We start from the raw sequence: 21112 nt of genomic DNA, 5'->3' as shown, positions 1-21112 counted from the left end.
CTCAAAACTCAAACAGCTTCTTCTAACCTATTTTGCCACCTCCAGGCTTCATCCAAATCTCAGCTAACCTGACTCTCTTCACCTGACTTCATTCTTTCAAACTTTAGTCTTTGTTTCTCTTTATATTCTAATCTTTCCTGGGTAATTAAAGGGGATTGTCTTCTCATAGTGTCTACACTATGAACAACTTTTTTTTTTTTGTATCTACAGGCATGAAATGGTCTAGTGCTGATCTTAGCTTAAACTGCATTTGTTAAGATAACTCTCTGAAAAGATTCTCTTAATACTCAGTAATATATTTAGTGTGTTTCTGTATACTCAGAAAAGAAAATAAGAAATAAGGCCTTACTAAATAATCAAGAACCAAACAGAAGACCTATTTATATGACTATAAACTTCGGATGTGCTTAAATCTTGACTACTTTATTAACTTCTAATAGGGGTATGGTATGGATGATAAGATTAAGCAGAGTTTTGGAACAGCTTCCACAGAAAGAAATTAAATAGACTAGAATTTTTCACTTTAACCAAGAAACAACATATGGTGGAGGTATACAGAATAAATAGCATTTTAAAAAAAGTCAGAGGCAATTATTCACAGTTTTTCACAGATCAGAAACTGTGACAGGAAAAAAATTGAGCAGCAGGTTTGAAATTAATAAAAGTACATACTTGTTCAAGTGTAGCAGAACTGGATGTTTCGTAATCGATGTAACATCATATGGAAGCCTGGAGTATAAATGATAGATACAAATAAAGACATTAGGCTGATAGACCTACTATGGCTGTTAAAGCTGATGAATTGCGTGCAGCATCTAGGTCAGGAATGCTCCTGAACCGAAGGCAGCAAGAGGTAGTAAGTGTGTCCCAGGAAACAAATCATGTTCTGTGTCATGTGTTTATTCCCTAAGCATTTGTTTCTTAGCCCCAGCAACATCATACTGAGTTGTGTGCACATTTAGACTGAGCTGTTATGGCAATTTTTATGTACTTCTTTCAGGAGTAGTACTTTCATAAATAGTGGAGCGCCCTCAAACTTGGAAAATTTTTCCACTGCATGAGCAAACACTTGTCCTTCAAAGTAGAGCGGGCTTCCCTGACATGGCTGAACTTAAATTTGGAACTCTCAGTAGTGGAGGAACAAAAGCCTCTCAGCAAATGGCTTTTGGTAATTTACTACACAATAGAAAATCTCTCTCCTTTAATCTCACTATTAAAAATCACTAAATGATCTTCTGAACTGCTCTGAAGAGCAATTGTGAGCTGACCCCTGGATGTGATTCTCTTTGTACAAGAAGCTACATTTTGTCTAACCTATAAGTATTTGAAGGAATGCCTTATTTAGAGAAGGCCTCTCTGCAATTTGTGTGTTTATTTGCAGTATAGATTGGGTTAGAAGGGGGATTGCATAATCTGCTGCTGAAATATTACAAAGGAAGCCATTGCTGCACATCCTAGAACAATTCTGATATTGAGATACAGAAAATTGCTATGCACAGATGTGTTCACGCTTTTATGCAATATTATTCACTGCATTTAAATTCTACATTGCTTTCTTAATTAGAATTGTCCTGCCGTAACTTTTTTGGGGGACACTTACAATCGCTTTTTAGCACTGTATAGCAGAAATCTCTACAGACAGTGTCTTAAGGAAGAAAAGTATAGTTATCCCACAGTGAATCTTGTGGTTTTTTTCATGTACACTTTTCTCACCTTCTTTTGCTACAGCTTGAATTTTACCACGGATTCTTCACTTACACTTTTTCCCTTTATCCATGCTACCATATAAACATCACAAGAGTATAACTAGGAGTTCAGTATTTTTTTATGGATGAAGACAGCATTGAAGCTCAAAACAGACATATTAAGGTTTCAAAAATTACCTCAAGTGGTTTTCCACAGACAGTTACATCAAAGAAACACAATTATACTACAGCAGTAAATACTTCCCTTTATACCCTTACTAATTCTGTTTTAAGCTTTTTGCTCTTTTTTTAACTACAGCATCTCTCTTCCTACCTCCAGATTCATCCCCTTCCTTGTATTGTAATAAAAATTTTTACTCTATTAAAATTCTATTTTTCATTGCTTATTTGGTTTCAGATACAAGAATGTATCTTGTCTATATTTGGGGTTGGAAATACAGTGCATCCTTTTGAAATTTGTTATTGGTGTCATTTTCAGATAGGTGATTGACTTCGAAAATACAGGTTGCTCTGGGGTGAGTGTCATTTGACTGACTGATTGTAACACCTATTACAAATTTTTTTTTTTCCTCAACCCCTCTTCATTCAGTATTTTTTCTCATTGTCACAAGCATTCTACACAGTTAATGTGCTCTATAGGTTAGTATAGTATGTGGAAATGTTCAGTGGCAAGTGTTCAAAAACAGAGTAGGTCATGGAGGGACTATTAAATGTGGGACTGCATAACCTCCTTCTCCATTTTAACAAAGCATGTAATTATTAATTATGAGGTGATGATTTTTAGTCTACTGTGTTCTGTTTTTCCAAAAGGTGCACTAAAAGATACAAGTGTGCTCTAAAGATATTTTTAATTTATTCTTTCCCTTTTTTTTGCTAACTTAAAAAACCGTTGTTCTAACAGAGCCAGGAAAGCCATTCACTATATAGATTGTGAATAATCCAGGAAATAAATTAATATGCAATTTTGTTTTGGTTTTAATATCAAGAAAAAGAGAATAGAGAGCAATGTGACTGAGAGATTTTTACCACTGTAGTTCTGGAATGGCTGCAGGATTCAGGACTGAGAAGCAGTGTGTGGTCACGAGCAGCTGTTGTGTCCATTTTGTGCCTGGAGCTCTAGTTGTACCCGCATGGTTGGCATTTTATTCAGGAAACTCTGTATTGTGCCTACTCTACTGCATTTGCAATGCTGTGAAAATTAAGGAACAAGATTTGAAAAAGTTTTAATGCAACCTCTCATAACAGTTTCATACAGTTGGAACCTCGTCTTCATCTAAACATGCATGAATTTCAGGGGAAGATCAGAGGCTTCAGGAGTATTATCCTGTCATATTTCAGGTTTCTGTTGCAGAGTCCAAGCCATGAAAAAAATTCAAGAAGGTATTTGAGTTCTGAATAATCTTGAAACATTAAAGCTCTTAAGATCAGTTTTCATAGAATAAGCAAAAACCCCGAGAAAACGCTCATCCCAAGTGGGGTGATGCTTATCCAGTCTTCCCCATTCATGATGGATCATCTTGGTTTTGTGTGTATAAGTTAGTGCAAAATTTGCTTTCCACCAAGCTACAATAAATGCCCTTACCCAAAATCCATCTAAAATGGCTCTCAGAATCTTTAAAAACTGACGTAAGTATAGTTACAATAAAGTATTTTAAGTTTATAAGAAAGTTACTGTATTCAGACTGTATTCTTGGAGTACAGTTTACTTTAAAATGCATTTTTTTCAGAATCTTTCAGCATTGAATCCCTTCTGAAAACAAGAATTTGCCAGAAAAATGCAAAGAAATACAGTTATTTTAGGTTTTTTACTACTTCTCCCTGGCTTAAGAAGGAATGCTGCCTGCCATGAGCCTTAGGCAAATAGCTTTTCAAGGGCAATTCTTTGCATGAGGGGATGAAGCAACACACTTCACAGACTGATTCATATTTTTAACAGTATGCTCTATATTGTTTTTTAAAAGCTAACAACCTTAAAAATACATCCTCAAGGAATGAATTTGTGACCAAAAGCTGAGTAAGATTTAAAGATAATGTTTATGTTCAAATAGATGGAGTATATGTGTGTACTTCATTATTTGCTAATGCTTATACAGGCATTAGTAACAGATGAGCTAGTAAAGATTTGGAGATTTCAGAACAATTTTATATTTTTAATTCTAATATTTTGCAGTTATGCAAATAATTCAGTGTTATATTGTGAAAGAATTTTGGGAAGTGTGTTTTAAAGAAATCAAAACTGAGAAAACTTCTTCCCTTTTTGCCAGTGTCTCAAACGCTGAATGGTTGAGCAGAACATTTTGAAGATATATATGTGAAACAAAAATGCCCCCAAGTTTTTCTAGATCTAGTAGAAAAAGAGATTATCAGCTCAAGGTTTTGTTCAGAAATCCCAGTGATAGCAGTGAGTTCTACATTTAGGAAGGTGTTTTTTTCTTTTTGCTCCTTCAGGAGTTCCTCTTGTCCTGCCTTCTGCACTCTTAAGCCTTTTAATCTCTTTAGCTAATTTATTGTATATGCTAAACAAAAGAGTTTGCTTATGGGTTTTTTTTACAGTGTGTGAATGTTTATGATGCTCAAGACCTCTAATATAAGGTAAAATTTTCCTTGGGTTGAAACCCTTTTCTCCTTAGTCAGGGGTTTTATCATCTTTGATTTGGTACTATTATTTTCATAGTGTACATGAGGAAGTAAACATTATGTGAGCAGTACAATGACTGCAGCGTGTATATACAGAAGCTATTTTTAAAAGTCAGATAGTATTCCTGTATTACTAATAAAAACCTTTCCAGGGAGATTTTGTCATAACTTTTGATTTCAGTCACACCACTGTTACCAGTATCCAAGCTTTTCATTAGCTCGCCAGCTTGGGTATTTCTGCATAGCTTAATACACTGACTTACTGTGAAGGGGTAGAAGGAATCTGTGCAAAGTTAGCAGTACTTAGAAATGCTTTCTTATTATTATTTCTCTAATGCAGCAATGACTTCTCTTAAAATTTCAGTGTCATCTTAGCTGAAGATTGCAATCACTTTCATTCCCCAACAAAGAACTGATTTAAGCTTCCATTTTTAACCAGATCTTAATACCCTTTAACTTCAGATGAGTTAGAACTGTTCCTGTACAAAACCTTATGTGATGTGGAAAAACAGCTCTCAAGTGAGAGCTTTTTTTAATAGAGTTCCTTTATTTATCAGAGGGCTCTTCATTCTTCACATCTTTTCTTTCTGTCTGTCTCTCCCACAATGTTCCTCTTCATTTGAGGCAGTGATCTATATATACAGAGCCTTCTCAAGACCATGAATTTTTGGTGCTACTTTGGCATATGAAATGGATGCTTTCTTTGTACTATTTCTGTTCTTCTGCACAGGGCAGGACACCAGCTGGATATTTTAAACAGAAATTAGATTCCCAGATTATTAGCTGCTCTAATAGCAAGCTTTTGTGTTGCCCTGTCCTCTGTAATTCTATTCAGACAGTTTACAGAAGGATTATGTTGGAACCATCACTGGAGAAGAAAGAAGAGATAAATTAAACATCAGTAATCATTAATGAGAAATTATTCAGGCTCATTAAGGGCAAGTTTTGAAACTTAATGTATTTGGACAAGAACTGTGACTGTAAGTATATCCACAAAGAGGTAGGCATCCGTACTTTCTACAGTTAGAGTGTCACAAATCAATGCTTATTTCTTAAGACACAGGAATACTGAGTAATGCAAAGGGTCAGACCACTGACAGTTTTATGACAAGGAGGTTTGTACACATTTGACTACTTCCAGAAATGATGTCCCTTCCTTCAGCAAAGTTGGACTCCATGCTGGTAAATGTCCTTTCTATCTCAGCAAAAGCCGCTCTTGAGGAGAGACTTTATCAGAAAATGCTTTGACATTCTATTATTCTGGAACAGGAGTGAATGATCAAATAATACATTCAAATACATCTCCACTATTCAAATTTTACAACTGCTTCTGTTGCTGCTTCATTTTAAAACACATGGAAGAAAATGCTAACTGAAGTTATTGATCATTAGCCTGTGTTGTTCCTGTGTTAAGCTCAGGTCTGCCTCTTTTTCTTCTTTTGAGGGTGCTCTTGTAACAATCTTACAGGATGAAATAAACCATCTTTTGCAGTAGCTAGTTACAGGAGGAAAACCTCACAATCACTGGAGGAAAGTGATGTACTGTATGTTCCTCAGCCTTGAGAAAAGGAAGATTAAGATTTGAAGGGTTTTGTGCTGAGCAGAGGCAAGAGACTGGTCTTTGTAGAATTGCTAAAAAATGAGTTATTCTCACCAGAATCTAATAATCACAAGCCTTTCTAAATACTCTGTTTCACACCAATAGTTCATGTTTTCAGGCAGTAGAAAATAAAACTTTTTCTGACTGGTACTGTTGATTAATTTGTAAAAGGAAAGCTATGTCAAGAAATAAGACAAATGTTTGTTTACAACTGCTATTAATACAAAAGTCTAGTCGTGGGATGGGTTGGGGGGTGTGAGCATGGATTAAGGGAGGAATACTGAGTGGATAACTTAAATTTAATATGCCACTTTGATCAAGTGGAGCTAAAAATACTGAGAAAACACAAGCAAGTCCATGAGAAACAGGAAAGCAGATGAACTAAGCAATAAATATTTTGTACTTGCCCAGTAAAAATGGGTGAAATGTTGAACATGAAATGAAACTGGCGAACCAAAAAATTGAATATTTGATTTCAGGTCAAAGTGTTTATAAAACCTTTCTCTGAGGAGCTTTGTTAAAATTTTATGATGCACAACTGTTTTCATTTTAATTGAATTACATATTTAAGTGAAAAAGAGTCACTGAAAATTTGTCAAGTAGCTCTTTCCCAGTTTTAATTAGAAAGATCTCGAACTGGTATAAATGAGTTATATTTGCTACTAACAGCTATTCCTTTGCATCGTTTTCATGGAACAACACACTGTTTCTAATTACACTGTTATAACATGCAACATATTTTATAGACTTTATAAATAAATTATGTCATTAATGTCATTTACCTATTGCCTTGTTAATAGCTTTTGACAAATAAGGACAAGCAAGTACTCCATACTCTGAGCTGGCTGGTTGTAAGAGAGGTCTGTAGCACAGTGCTGAGTACAAGCCAACATGCTTTTCCTCTCAGCATGGTTTATTAGTTGTGGCTCAGTGCCACTCTCACTGTGGTACAGAGTTGGCTGTGATTGCATGTGGGATGCTGGTATAGTTCCCTGAAAATAACAAATAGACCCAAGATTTTGGTTGGGTTTTTTTTTTTTTCTTCCTTCATCTCCTACATTTAATAGTTCAGTTGTTAATAAAAGCTCTGAGAATTCTGCCAGAAGAGGTAGTAAACATTTTAAAAAACAAGTAGCAAACTTGCATTATGATGCATCATTCAAGTATCTGTCACTAGCAATTGTTCACAGTTATGTTTATTATCTTAATTTATTGTAAAATCAGAAGACTTCTAGTGCCTTCGATTTTCTTTAGTGCAATTTACTGTAGATCTGTGTCATGGATTGCATTGCTCTGTAAAAGAGAATTCTCCAATAATATGAAAGCTCTCCCTGAAGTATTTCTGTATTATAGCTACTTACTCAGCTAATTTTGGAAGGGGGAAAGATTGAGGGGAGGGAAATGGTTAGAAAACTTTTGTTCTGTGTTTTGCTCATGTATGTATCAGTGCAGTTCTGAGGATGAAACTGAGCTGGGGCAAGAGTAGAAATGCCAATAGTGCTACAATACTGTATGAATTTATCAATGTAAACTCAATGAGAAATTTAAAAATCTACCTATGGAGTTTTATGTTTTAATGGCATATGTGGCACAAGTGGAGTCACCGTGCTTCACTGTAAAGATCTGGCCAGTATGGAGTAAAGATTAGCTGAACTTTGAGCTAATCAGCAGATGTGACAGAAAGATAACCTTGAAATGAGCATGTTAGGTATCAGGTATTCAACTTTGTCTTTTATTTGTAAAAGGCTTCTCCCACATTTTATTTATTCATTGCAAATGGTTTTGAATTCAGTACAAGTGGGTTTTGGACAAATTATTATATACGACTTGTGAAGGTGAATCAGTGAGGGAATGCTTCTACTGAATATCTACTTTTCCTTAAGTAAGATGAAAGAGGATATTCTGGTTTTCATACTAAAAAATCTGTAATCTAAGCTTCAGAGCATGAGAAGTCTATTTTTTAAAAAAAGCCATTTATTATAATTACTGTCTGATTTATGAAGCCAACTAAATGTGCACTGGGTAATCATGTTTCTCAGCTTTAAAGAACACTGCTGAATTTGGAGAAGCATGCTTTCTTAGCAGCTTAAGGTATACAGGCACTGCAGCTATGAAATGTATCTTGACACTTATCTAGGGTAACATTATGCATCAATGAGCATTTAAGGTCAGGTGCTGTGGCTGGAGGAAATAGGAGCTAAAGCATTGACTGCTGTTGTGGAGGGATAGCATCACTATTTGTCCTGACATGTTTTGGATGAAAATATAGCTGACAATATAGTTTATGTTAAAATAACCTAGTAAAATCTACCCATGATGTTCTGCTGGAGGGAAGGGAAGGGGGATATTTATAAGATACAAGATCTGGAGCTTTGTTTTAGTTTGTAAATGGTCTTTGGTCCACCAGCTTTCTAGATCCACCTTTTATGTTTTAAATGAAAGAGATTCTTCCATTGCTTGACCTGATGGCACCACCCACCTAACTCTAAGCTCTTTGATCACAAAGGTAACTCCAAAACAGAATAAAACTTTGTAAAGCAATTATACTATGGCATTGCCAGCATAATATGATTTTGCAGTTTAACCAGAGGTTAAGGTCCTAAATGTATTCTAATGGCATTATCTATAGCGTTTTTCCTATCAATTCTTTAAATGTTCTTTCTTAATGCAATGCTGCATCTTAGCTCAGTTCCTAAGTTTATGTATCACTTGAACTCATTTCAGTATAGACTGGGATTATTTCTGGGCTTTTGTAACTAGCTTTTTTTGTTGTTACTGTTACTGTCTAAAGAGTGAGGATGTTTAGTGCTAGTTCTGGAAGGAAAAGGGAGGTTTCATAGTAATAATTGGTTTTTGGAGTAAAATAGTAAATTGTGATTTGGCAAAATTGCAGTTTCTTACAGTGTTTTTTTCATAAAGCCCAGCTATCTCTGTACACAAACCTCATGTATTTGTTTTTTATATCATTATCTGTGAGAGTCGTGCATACACTGTGCTGTCCTCACTACCAGCTGGCAGATAGACTTGCCCTAACCATCTTTGATTTCCTTTCTGCACCATGGCTCAGGAAGTACTGTGGGAAGTATTAGTAATGTTAGTGTTGGTCACCTTAGTCATTTGACTATTGATAGTCAGGAATTCAGCCTTTCAATTAATATAATGTGGTTCTGGGTGTATAGTCTAAGCAAAATCCATGGTGCTTAATCTTTTCCGATGGGATTCTGTGATCATAGTTTACATAGTGGCTACTTCAGATGCCTCAAAACACATCTAAGCTGTCTGTGGTACTTGCTGGTACGATTGCAGGTTGAGCATTTTTCAAGACTGTTCTCCAGATACATGAAATTGATCATTTGTGAGAAAAGGGAGACCAACACAGACATGCTGGAAAATGAAAGATCCCTACTGCTTTAATTTTTTTTTCAAACCTGTGTGAGGTTATAATTTCCAAATACACTGATAAGTGGCAGAGACTTCTAGACTAAAATTCTGCTTTGGATATGATACCCTCCTCCTGTCACTTTTGCTGTATTTATCTAGACAAATTGACCAGGCCTCCCTGACATGGAATAAACATGCCAGTGGTCAAGGAAGTTACTAATTTTACACAAATGTAAGCTCCAGGATTCACCTTATCTGTTTTTACTCCTGTGTTGGAGCAGAAACTGAGGAAGAGATCAAATCTCTGCCTTGTCCATGTTCTTCAGCTTGGGAATTGCCGGAGGCATGTTGAAGATATGGGGCATGTTATGGTCACTGTCACACAAAGGAAAGTGATAGTAAGTACTGTGGTGTACTCAGTAACCTTGCAGTCTTATCTTAAAGTCATATTTATAGGGGGAGCAATAAAAAGAGAGAAGGGCTTCAGAAGATGGAAGCAGAGGGGATTGTTCTATTTAACTATTATTTTTGCTTTGCTTTTAAGAGAACATCATATAGAGTAAATGGAGAACATAGCTGATAGTGACTTACAAGGTAAATTAAAGCTGCAAATAACGAAGAGTAAATTGTTACATTTTGCCAATGGATTAGGTTTGTGCAAAATATTTAAAAATTAAAAATAGAAATTATTCTTGGGACCTGAATGGAAAAAATGCGCAAATAGATTTAATCAAAGCCTTCTTAAGTTGTCAAAGATCAACATATCCCCAGCCTCCCATGTTTCTGAATATTGAAAGAGTCAAGTTCTTATGTGCTGTGACATGAATAGCAGAGAATCAAGTGGTTTTTAAATTAATTTAGAAACTTTTTGTTGACATTTAAATTATCAGATGCAAAGAAAAAGGGAGTGACAACTACAGAAAACAAAAATGAGTTCTAAAAACCCATAGCCAATAATATATGAATAACAAAGAAGTGCTTTTCAGTATTTTAAGTTTGAACCATTCTGACATATTTTACAAGCAGCTGTAAAATACGGATGATGATGACTTCAAAAGTAACGGTAAATTATCTGGAATGGAGATATCTGTGTGAGACATGCAATAAAATCTCACTTGCAGCATTGTCAGTAATACTGTTTGTCTATAGAAAATTCCTTCTAGGTATGAAGACAGATCACATGTGGTGTTGTTTTATTCCTATGACTGCGTTCTGTGGTTAACAGATTTTTCTTTTTCCATTGAGCATTCCCCAGCACAGAGCATACACTAAGAAAACTCCCTTTGAGTCAGATCACTATTTTAAACAGAGTTTAATTGACCCATTTAGGCCACACAGGGCAATATATGTATATATATGTGAACACACTGATGTATGAAGAAAGAAGAAAACCAGCAAATTCTGCCTCTGAATTTAACTGTCTGGAGAAATATAGACATAACAAGACTGCCACTAGTTGTATGCTGGATCATAATCATACTTAACGTCTCTCTGGAATGTGGTGGAGCAAAATGAGGCGTTAGAGCTTCCAGAAGGTGAAGTATTGTGTGAACAAGTTTGTTAGCCTTTCTGGATGTTGCTAGTCTCTGAGACTCCTCTGTCATTCTTGTAATTACATTGTATTATATGTTTGGGGGTTTTTTTTAAAACAAGTTATTTAAAAGTTCTGGTGGTCATCCACAAGCCCTGTGATATGAATTGTAAAGAAAAAATTTGATCTAGAATCTGGAATGATCAGACCATTCCCACATATTCTCCACATTTTATTCTTTCCAACGTTGAATCATCCTGCTCTCAACCTTTAATTGTTACTGATTTTTTTGGAATGAAGATATTCTCTGAATGTCTTTTTGCCTAATCATAGAAAGTGCTCTGACTGCTCTTTTCAGCCTGTGGTCTGCAATTCAGTCCAGCCTGCTCTCCAACATCAAGTGTTCCTCTATTACTGGTCCCACTTTCTGGTTTTATGTATCTCAGTCAAACTTCCTCTCTTTAAAATAAACACTTAATTTTTTTAACCTTGGCATAAGCTGGCACATGGACTTTGTGTGCCTAACCATGCTTTACAAGCATGTTCACATGCTCAAGTGTCTAAAAATGGAAGAGGAAATATGCACTAAAGTTATTGGAAAGAAAATTATAGTATGGTAGTGGAATGTGAGCAGCATATACATGGAAAAAGCCTGAAGGGTTCATGGGAAAGTGCAATATTTTAAAAATTCATTTAAAAGTCCATAGGGGAGGTAGACAATGTTAACATATACAAAAATTAGCTCTGCAGTTTCTACTAGTTGTGGGTCAACTTATTCTCATAGAAGGAATCTTCTTAATACTTGATTCAGATGGTCTCTCTTTTACATTTGGGTAGGAGCAAATAGAGCTCAACTGAAATGGTAGAAGTTTCAGCAAAAATAGCTTTATCTGCCTGCATAGGTTTCTACAAGCTGCTATGGTAATTTACCAGTGAAATCTTTCATTTCCAGGCGGATCATTGCAATCCTTATCATATTGCCTAAATCCTTTAATTTGCAGTGCCTTCCAAGGTAGGCAAAAGGTCACTCTCCAGCACCCAAAAGGTGGGTGAGGATTTTCTGACAGTCAATTGCTAGCAATATATATGCAAATGCTCTGTATCTCTCCTAGGTATGTACTTGCTGGAAAAAATGCAAATACATGCTTTGCCCTACCATGATATTTCCTATAGGACAAGGTAAGATCAGCATTTATTATTGTCTTGGCACTTACTAGAAATACTTCTTAGTAGAAGGCACTTACTAGAAATACAGTGTGTTAAAGTCCTCAGTCTACTGACTAAATCCCAGCATGGATATTAAATATATATTTCTTTGTCTAAATGGTGAGAGTTTTACTGGTTCTGTGATAATGATTTTTGTCTGCTTCTGCGTATTTTTTCTCTCAGGAAATTTCAAATCTTGCTCATGTTGTTTAATGAGCTGGCTGGTCAAGCATCTGATGCCCCGGTGGGAACTTTCAAAGTCACTGAACACATTTTTACTTAAATCTAGCTGACATTTCTGTCCGTTTGATTTAATGTATGATTTCCATATTTAGATTACCAATCAGATGGAGCATAGTACAATCATTCCTCTGCACTATAAACACGCATGCATCCTGCACAGAAGTGGGCTCTTTTGCTGTTGGTCCACATGGCAAGAGCGTTTTTAGATTCTGCTGGCATTTGGGAAGACTTTATAAGTCAGTTTTAATTATAAATACAATTTTGAATCTGTAATGAAAATCCTAAGTGCAGAATTAGTCTTCAGTACTTTATTCTCAGACCGTTTCAGTTGCTATAATCTGGTAGAACTAGTCTATTACAAATGATGAAGTATTTATTTACCAGTTAAATGCTAATATCCTAAAAAAGAGCTTGATGTTATAAATATCCATATTTTTTATACTCAATTTCATTTTATTCAAAGGTATTAAAATATTTGCTATTTGTGTGCTTCAAATTCTTACCATGAAACATGCAAGTATTGATGATAGGATTTTTGACCAATTATTAATTAATTCTTTTAGTGAAAATCAAAACTTAAATAGTTTTTGCTTCGCATGGAAGCTCAGCATTCCTCCTGATTTTGCACAGAAGGCACCTCCCCATGCTGAGATTAAAAAAAATAATAATAAAATTGCACCACTGAAAAGTCCATGTATTCTAAGTGTTCTCTTTATCCAATTTGTTTGTTTTGGGTGACTATGCCTGCAAGCCCAAAACTTCTTGGTGATGGTGCTTTCCTGTTCCCCTGGTGCGTCTTTATTAGGCAGTAAGCAAACTGATAAACATTTTCAGGAGGAGGCAGTCCATCTATCGAGCTGTCCCTTGGCTGACAGCAGTGTTACCACAAACTGTCATATAGGGCTGTGCCCCATGTGCTGAGGTAAAGTTACCCCCTAGAAAACTACACTAAGCTCTGAACTCATGTGGGCCTGGATAACTACACAGAGGTGTGTATGTTAAATTCATATACTTTATAACAGCTCCAGCTTTCCTCTCCAAAATTAAATCAAGTCAGATTAATTCTGCTAGAAGGGAAGAGTGGCTCCTGGTCCTGGCATTGCCAAATGACCTACATATGCCCTCATCCCTAGTTTCTGACATATGTTGAGGACAAAGATCCTTGTACTATTTTCTTCCATTAATAGACTGTTGAGGTGATAATATTTTCCTGCTGGAAGTGTCTGAAAAATTAGCCTCTTCTGATTTAGTTTGCTTTTCCTATAGTAAAATTAGAAGAAAAGAAAAAAAACAAAAAAACAAACCAACTTTGAAGAGTGAAAGAGAAAAATAACATGGCTTTCTTCTGTAAAAATGATGTTTTCATGTAGTTTGTTGCTTTTCTTGGGAAAAAGAAAATCCTGAAAGCAACAGAAAATGTGGTGTACTTGTTACCCTTAAAACAGTGATAAGGTAGGGGATAAAAATTTTTATCGCCTCCCTCTTCTTTTTTTGTGTGTGCAAAGAATCTTTGGGACATGGTGAGGCAGAGGGTGAATCCTGTACATTTGATGTCTTAATCTCAGAGCTGTTGTTCATGAGAGACATGAACTGACAGAGGGCATGTCTGCAATAATTTGATTTCTGTGAGGTTTTTTCTGTACAGCATGTTGAAGTTAGCCTGAGACTGGGGGAGGAGGGAAGTAAATTTTCAAGGATCTAATTATTGAATCTGTTAAAGTAATAATAGTAATAATAATGATAATGATAATAATAATAATAATAACAATAATAATCAAACCCCAGAAAGAAACAAAATACCTGGGGTGGATCTCCATCACATCATTTTACACCTTTGAGTAAGTAAAGCTGTCACCAGAATCCTCTTTGGAAGCTGTTTTGCACAGTTCATTGCTGGCGAGCAGCCAGCAATAGGAGCTGCAGCCCAGCTTGCTGTAGCTGCCGGTGTTCTGTTGTGTAGGAAGGGAGCCCAGAATAGCAGCCTTCTTATTACCTCCCTCGGGGTGCTTTAACAATTTCTCAAAGGTCAGTAGAAACTAGTTATCAATTAAAGGAGCTCTGTGTCTGCTTTTAATGTATCTTACAGGTAGTGGAGAAAAAAGCTGCTTTCAAATGCTTTCAAATCCTGCTATGTCTTTCCTTGTGAGGATGTGAGGATCCAAGGCCGGTTGATTTGTTGATATCACAGGGGTCAACATCAAGGTAGTCCAGTTGAGTAGGCTAAGGATACTGACTTGGTCAGTTTGCTTTGGCAGGAGAAGTATTGTAGCAAGTATTCATTCAGTAACCTGTAATAATATGAGCATGTCTGTAGCATTAGAAATAGCCAGTCTGGATCCCAGTCATTTGATCTGCTCCCAAGAACAGTCTCTCCTGAATAATCTGCTTGGTTTATAAATTAGTCAAAAGACTGAATATCATGATGGCAGGTAACAAATATATTTGTGAGATGGATCTGGAAAAAAAATGCCAAGTGGAGGAATTTGAGTTTTGCTTTCATTTAAAGATGAAGCAGAGTTTCACTGGGAGGCTTAGTGACAACTTGATATTGTTTAGACAGTGATCTATCTGAAGAAAGATTAATGGTAATTAAAGTGGCGTTGGAGAAATTCAGCAGATGACAGCAGCCAAGCTGGCTACAAGCTATTTTTAGAAAATTTACTTCATTGCATCTAGTATGACTCATTTATTAAGTTAACGGATGAATCAATAGCTCAGCTTCTTATGGCAGTCCCTGAATGTGGGACTTGTATATAAAGACTGTGTTCATATCTTTGGTCAGAATTCAAATTATAAAAGCTGACCTGTATGGATTCAGTCCAAGTGCGCAAGTGTCTTGCACAAAATGTAGCTCTGCAATAATACTCCAGTGAGTCCATCTGAACATGGATATGTAGAGGGGCACAGGGGAAAATCAGCCAGAAGTCAAACTTGCACTATTTGGGAAGTAACACAAACAGCAAACAGGTCAGCTTGTTAAAATAGTGTAACAGAGTTGTAATTTATTTCTCTTTTCGTCTTGTCTTGAGTGTACTTTTCATCTGAGCTGTGGTTCATTGTTTCTTGTCTCCATTTGAGCACAGTTCTTCCTGGTTTTCAACTTTGCTTAACTTGGGTGTAGTTTTCCCTCTTCCATGGTATTCTGCTTTAATCTGTGAAGTAGTAAAGCATCCATCTGTTCCAATACAACTGTGTTGGCCTTAGTTCAGTTTATTTCCTGTATTTTGCTAATTTCTTAGGTTGCTATAGAAACCTTGTTTTTCACATTCTCCTGAATCCTTTTTGTGAACTTTTGTGAACCCAGTCTGAAAAGATAAGAAAGACACTAAATTTCTGTTATTTTAAAAACCTCTGTTAAAATAATTATATTTATTATTTCCTGATTATTTTTATGGAATTTCTATCTTATCTTTTCTGATCCTTCCCTCAAAGGCCTTCACCACTTTAGCCCAGTATAAGGTGTTGTTGTTCTTTATTATTGTGTCAGCTCTTATTTCTACATTTAGGAATAATTTCATTTCTCTTTTGCAAAGAGATTAGAGAATTGGGCTGTCTGTATTACATGCAAGGTATGATACAGAGCTGATAAGACTGATGTCTATCAAAATTTGAATATAAATTGTGGTACGTTTGAGATTATCTGTTGCATATACAAGAGAAACATTAAAAATAACTAATATTTAAAATAATTTCACTGTTAAATAGCACGGCTTGTTATAGTGTGAAAATACTGCAGTTTGAGAGAGAGAGACTTTGCACATTAGGTCTCTCTAGATGAAGTTTGTGACCATCTTTTCAGTGCGCTGGAAGTAGCTGGCTGTATATTTCGCTTTGCTCTTGGTTGGTTGTGTATTATCAGAGAGAAAATGCTATTTATATTGGAAGATGCTGGATGTTGAGTTGTTCAACTGGAGAGAAGTATAATAAAATCTGTAAAAAAACTAAAACATGTGAAAGACAAAGAGTGAATCTGCACAAAAATTGGGTTCCTAGTGATCTGAATTGTGGCCATTCTAACACAATTTTTGCTGCATTATCTTTTAGCATACAAAGCCCATTGTAATTATTGTATACCCAGTCATGCTAGCTGGTCCTTTGCTCTTCTGATCACAGTTACTTCTTGAAACATTATGATTAAGAATGGTACTGTAAAATATTCTCAAAAAAACAAGGTTTTTCTCAACAAAGTGAAAAAACATGCCACGTGCAAGCCCTCTGTCATACTCTGTGTATCATCCTGTAGCTGAAATCTCCTGTGTGTAATTGTCTGGTCTCTATTCTTTCCGATGTCAGTAATCAAATAAAGGATTTGCACAATGACAAAGCAAGCTTCCGGACAGGCCACAATTGATGGTTACACTTAAATGTAATTCAGAGAAACACTTGAAGTATAAAATTTTCCTCAAGTTGGACACATCCATTATTGCATTGATTTTCAATTTGCCTTGATTTTGCTCTTTTTTCTGACCAATCATCACAATGTTTTTGTTTTTCTCTGTAACTTGTGTGTGTGTCACATTGTCTAGTCCCTTACATTTCAGACTTGGAGATTTGTAACAGTGATGTGGTAGCACCAAATTAATCACTTTCAAACTTCTCAGAGCATTTACCTTAAAGTTGGAATAAACTGGTATTTATGGGTTTTGGGTGAAGAGTATGCAACATGTTTCACAACTGGTTCTGCCTCTTTAGTTTCTTTGGTGAGTGAATGGTACAGCATAATAATTTTTGCATGACATTGAAACTAAGAAAGATATTTTGCAAACAAAAGTTGAGTGTTTTTAAATTTTGTCTGTATGTTACTGTTCACTACTCACAGCCTGCCAAATAGGCAGCTTAAATCTTTTTTTCTTATGTACGCATTATTATATGGTAAAAACAGAAGTTCTGTTTCTTACATATCATACTTAAGACCAGTAGAAGAGTTCACAGTGTGTTAGCTGCATCCTCCCGGTGATGTGCCTTTAAAGTTCTGTGAAACTCACAGCCAAACTTTATGCACAAAATGAAATGTCTTTGTCATGTCCTTCACCAGTTAAATCTGATACTATAATCTGCTGTGGTGGATCTCTTTCAGAAGTTATAAGATGGAGTGAAATCTAATGTTCTGAAATGAAGAAAGTATAGACTTCCTTAAAAACTTCGTTTCAAATCTGAGGCATTGCTAAAATTGTATATTAATGTTCTCTGATTCTCTTTCAGCTTCAAATTTGTCATTGTTAATGTTTGTAATCTGGATTTTTAAAATAAAGGTGTCAGTGTAGGATTGTAAATGGTTTAAGAGATATGTGATCTGAAGCTATCAGTAAGAGATTGTTTATTTAAACAGTAACATAATTTTTAATACGTCTTTCTCTTTCAAAAATGGGGAATTGTGGTAATTGACATTTTACTTTCAAAAAGTGGTACCATTTGAACTGCAACTTGGAGATTCAGAGTGTGTTAAACTCTTGACACAAAACTTTGCAGAACTATTTGCATAGTGATGTTAATTAATGGTTTAAGCAAGTCAGATGACTTTACTGAGTAAATTATTTTGATTTTTTTTTTTTCTGATATTCCAGGAAAGTGCTTAATAGTTGTGCCAAGGGTGGCCAATAAAGAAATCTGCCAGGTGGAACTCCATGTTGCTGGCAGCAGAGATTCTGTATTCTCCTTTTGCTAGAGGGTAGAAAGTCAATGAAGTTAATTTTTTGGGTACTCCAAAGTGCAGGCAGGAATGGATCTGAGAGAAGTACATAAAAGTTTCTCTCTCATGGACCTCATTCTAGTAGCAAAAGGACTGGTCAGGTGCAATGTTAACGTGCCACCTAAGCCGTCACTTGTCACGGGGTGATGAAGCAATCTTTCATCATGATGCTAAAGCCAATTTCTTGTAGCTCTCCCTAGAAACACCAGTTGAACAAAAGCCATGAAAAATAAAAACTCCTGTCTGTACTTGCACTGGCAAAAAAAGTTTCCCTCCAACCTTAAGCTCACTTAATGAATGGCAGCAATGGAAGTTGCAGAGGGAGAGAGCAATTGCTACACTTTTTGTCCATAATGAATTTGGATGTTGTGATATCTGAACCCTGTCTCTACCTCAGAAATCATAGCTGATGTTACCTGGAGCAGTGATGGACTTCAGACTTTTCCTGTGCAGGCTTCATCCTCTGTGTAAAGCCTTCAAACAGTTCATTTACAAGAGTGACTTGCTTGTAGAGATATGGAAAGGCAGGACTTACATGGAAAATCTTAATGTATTTTCTGTGTTATTCTCTTCTTCCTTTTTTCACTTCAGTAAACAATATTTATAATAATTTCAAGATGTAAGAAAATACGTATGTGTAGAAATGCTGACAATTGGAAAGAAAAATTCCAGTAATAGGGAGATAATTCAAATACACATTTGATAGGTGTCTACTGGTTTACAAAAAATAGTTTCTTATGTGACTTCCATTTTTGTAGGATCCAGAAAATGAATAGTATTGCTGTGCAGAGCCAGCAGGAGGTCATTAGTGCACTTATATTTTTAGGTCTGAATTGTCACTATTGATGTCACTGCTTCATGAACTAAAAGAAGCCATGTCTGCATGTCTCTGGGGAAAATGTAATATTTACCACCATTTATAGTACATACTATTCATGCATCTTCAGTATGTGAACTGTTCTTTACCAGGATTTTTGTAGGATTTTAAAAAGTCATTTCAGTGAATTCCATGTGGAACAAAGCCCTCTATTTTTCCGTGTCAATGCCAGCTATTGCTCATTAACCACTTTTTATTACCAATCATTAACTGCAGAGATTTTTCAAACATGGAAGCTATAGAGTCTGTGTGATTTGTGATGTCTGTATATGCACATTTAATTAAAAAATTCCAATTTGTAGAACTGTATTTGGATGCATTTCAGACTGTATAGCAGCATAGTGAAATACGCAGCACAAAGCACATCAGGCTTCAAATATTTAAACTCATCCATATGCCTTAGACAATCAACAAGAAATCATAGAATATGATTGCTGATGGCCATTAATATAAGAAATACTATTCTGGTAATGGTAATTCTGCTTGGTTGACTTAATTGTTGAGGTGATGGACACCTTGTTTCTAGTATTTATGTTAATCACAAAGATTTTTTTGTTGCATAAAGAAAGGGATTTTTTTGCTTTTGATTTGAGACTTACTGGGTTTTACCTCTAAATTGGTAGAAGGAATATTGTGTTTTGGAGCAAGTCATGACACTATTAACATATTGTATTTTCTGTTACTGATTTTGAGAACATTTTTCTTCTCCTGATTTCAGGTTGGGTGGGACTATATCTGCATACAAGATAGTGCCAGACGAAATAGAAGAAATCAAGGTACAGTATTACTGCTTTTCCACACTGAATTTCTTTGTTTGGAGAATTACGGAAATGTTACATTAAAAAGCCACGTTATTTCTTGCTTTGAAATGTATCATAGGGGAGAGAGGAAAGTGTCTAAAGTAAAATTATTAGATCCATATTTATGCATCTAAAATAGAATTTTAGTTATTTTTACAAGTACGGTTTACCTTCAGCCTAAGCTGACTTCAGCAGGATTTGTTTGATGCCAGAAACCTGTGTAATTCAACCTATTTCTATTTTGCTACATGAAGACAGATGCAGGACTATGATGAACACTGAGTTATATTTTCATAACAAAAAATATATGTAGTGTCCTTCTGCTTTTGACATCAAAAGCACATCCATATTTTACAATATTATCTGTCTTAAGGGGATAGTCTGAAGTCATGAGTACTCGAAATCATTATAAGCTCCTTGATTTTGAATAGTGGTAACAATAAATACTGAAGTTTACCTTCAAAGTAATGTGCATTATAACAAAACTCACTTTAGCCAAGTCCACTCATGAAAAGTACTTCAGCAATTTGTGTCAGTTTTATTTTTCAGTGGAGTGAAAGATGGGTACTGGGGGGGGATTTTGGCCTGGATCTGATAGCACAGTTTTTGTAGCTGGTTCTTTATTTGGTTGTTAGTATCAGTCATTTGGTTGTTTGTTAGGTCAGTCTGACATATTGCTTGCTCATTGTGACTGCTTAACCCTCTGTGCTGTTTCACATACTCATTTTCAGCTGTGCAAAGAGAATTAAGAGTGGTTCTAAAATCTTGTGAAGGGAAATGACTGTATAATATCTGATGTAGACGTGACTTCACAGTGTGTAAATGGTGAGAATTTATTCCTCTTCAATTAGTATCAAACCCACTGCAAGCAAGTCACTGCACAGTGAGTGTGTGTATCTGCATCAGTCAAAGTTATCACATCATCATGATCAAAATTTATTTTTGTCATCTAAGATTCATGGACTTCTCTATCCTGAATTTTATTAAGGGGAGCATGATTTATTAGGATAGATCCAGTGTTCAGACTTTGGTCTTGGAATAAAAGAAAGAAAGAAAAGAAAGAAAGAAAGAAGGCTTTCAAAAAATTTTAGTGGTATATTCACGATGATCAGAGAACTGCTCCAAAACTATTTAAAAATATTACAAAAACCCTAAACCACACTCTTTTTCCTTTAATATAAGAAATCCAATTCCACTGACATTTTGTTAATGTTGAAGAGGAAGAAAGCTGGTATTTCTGGCTTCATCGTACTAAACTGAGTTCAGTGAACAAAGAAAAGTGGAATGTTGGGAAATAAGAAATAATTTTACTTTTAGGAACTTACTGCAAGATTACTAGTCACCGGAATCTGTCACCTGCTTGGGAGACCTGTTCTGAATTTTCAGCTTTTTCTTATTTAGCTGGTGTTTAAGTGCTTGAGATCCTAGGAAGCATCAAAGGA

The 21112-nt window shown here is 35.6% G+C and overlaps 1 protein-coding gene across 9 annotated transcripts in view; it reads left to right on the top strand.

The window, feature by feature from the left end:
* GPHN (gephyrin) overlaps positions 1–21112 on the top strand; it is a 280057-nt gene that overhangs the window by 94637 nt on the left and 164308 nt on the right. For 8 of the 9 annotated variants that reach the window (XM_069017668.1, XM_069017667.1, XM_069017665.1 and 5 more), the window contains exon 3: positions 19589–19646. In XM_069017668.1, coding sequence (XP_068873769.1) covers positions 19589–19646 — 58 coding nt within the window. Of the gene's footprint in view, positions 1–11967; positions 12035–19588; positions 19647–21112 lie in introns of all 9 variants that reach the window. The other variant, XM_069017664.1, reaches the window with a different exon arrangement.

The sequence above is a fragment of the Aphelocoma coerulescens genome, chromosome 5 (assembly GCF_041296385.1).
Source record: "Aphelocoma coerulescens isolate FSJ_1873_10779 chromosome 5, UR_Acoe_1.0, whole genome shotgun sequence".
NCBI classification, from domain to species: Eukaryota; Metazoa; Chordata; class Aves; order Passeriformes; family Corvidae; genus Aphelocoma; species Aphelocoma coerulescens.
Note: the sequence above shows the minus strand (reverse complement) of the source record. Positions and strands in the feature narration are given on the sequence as shown.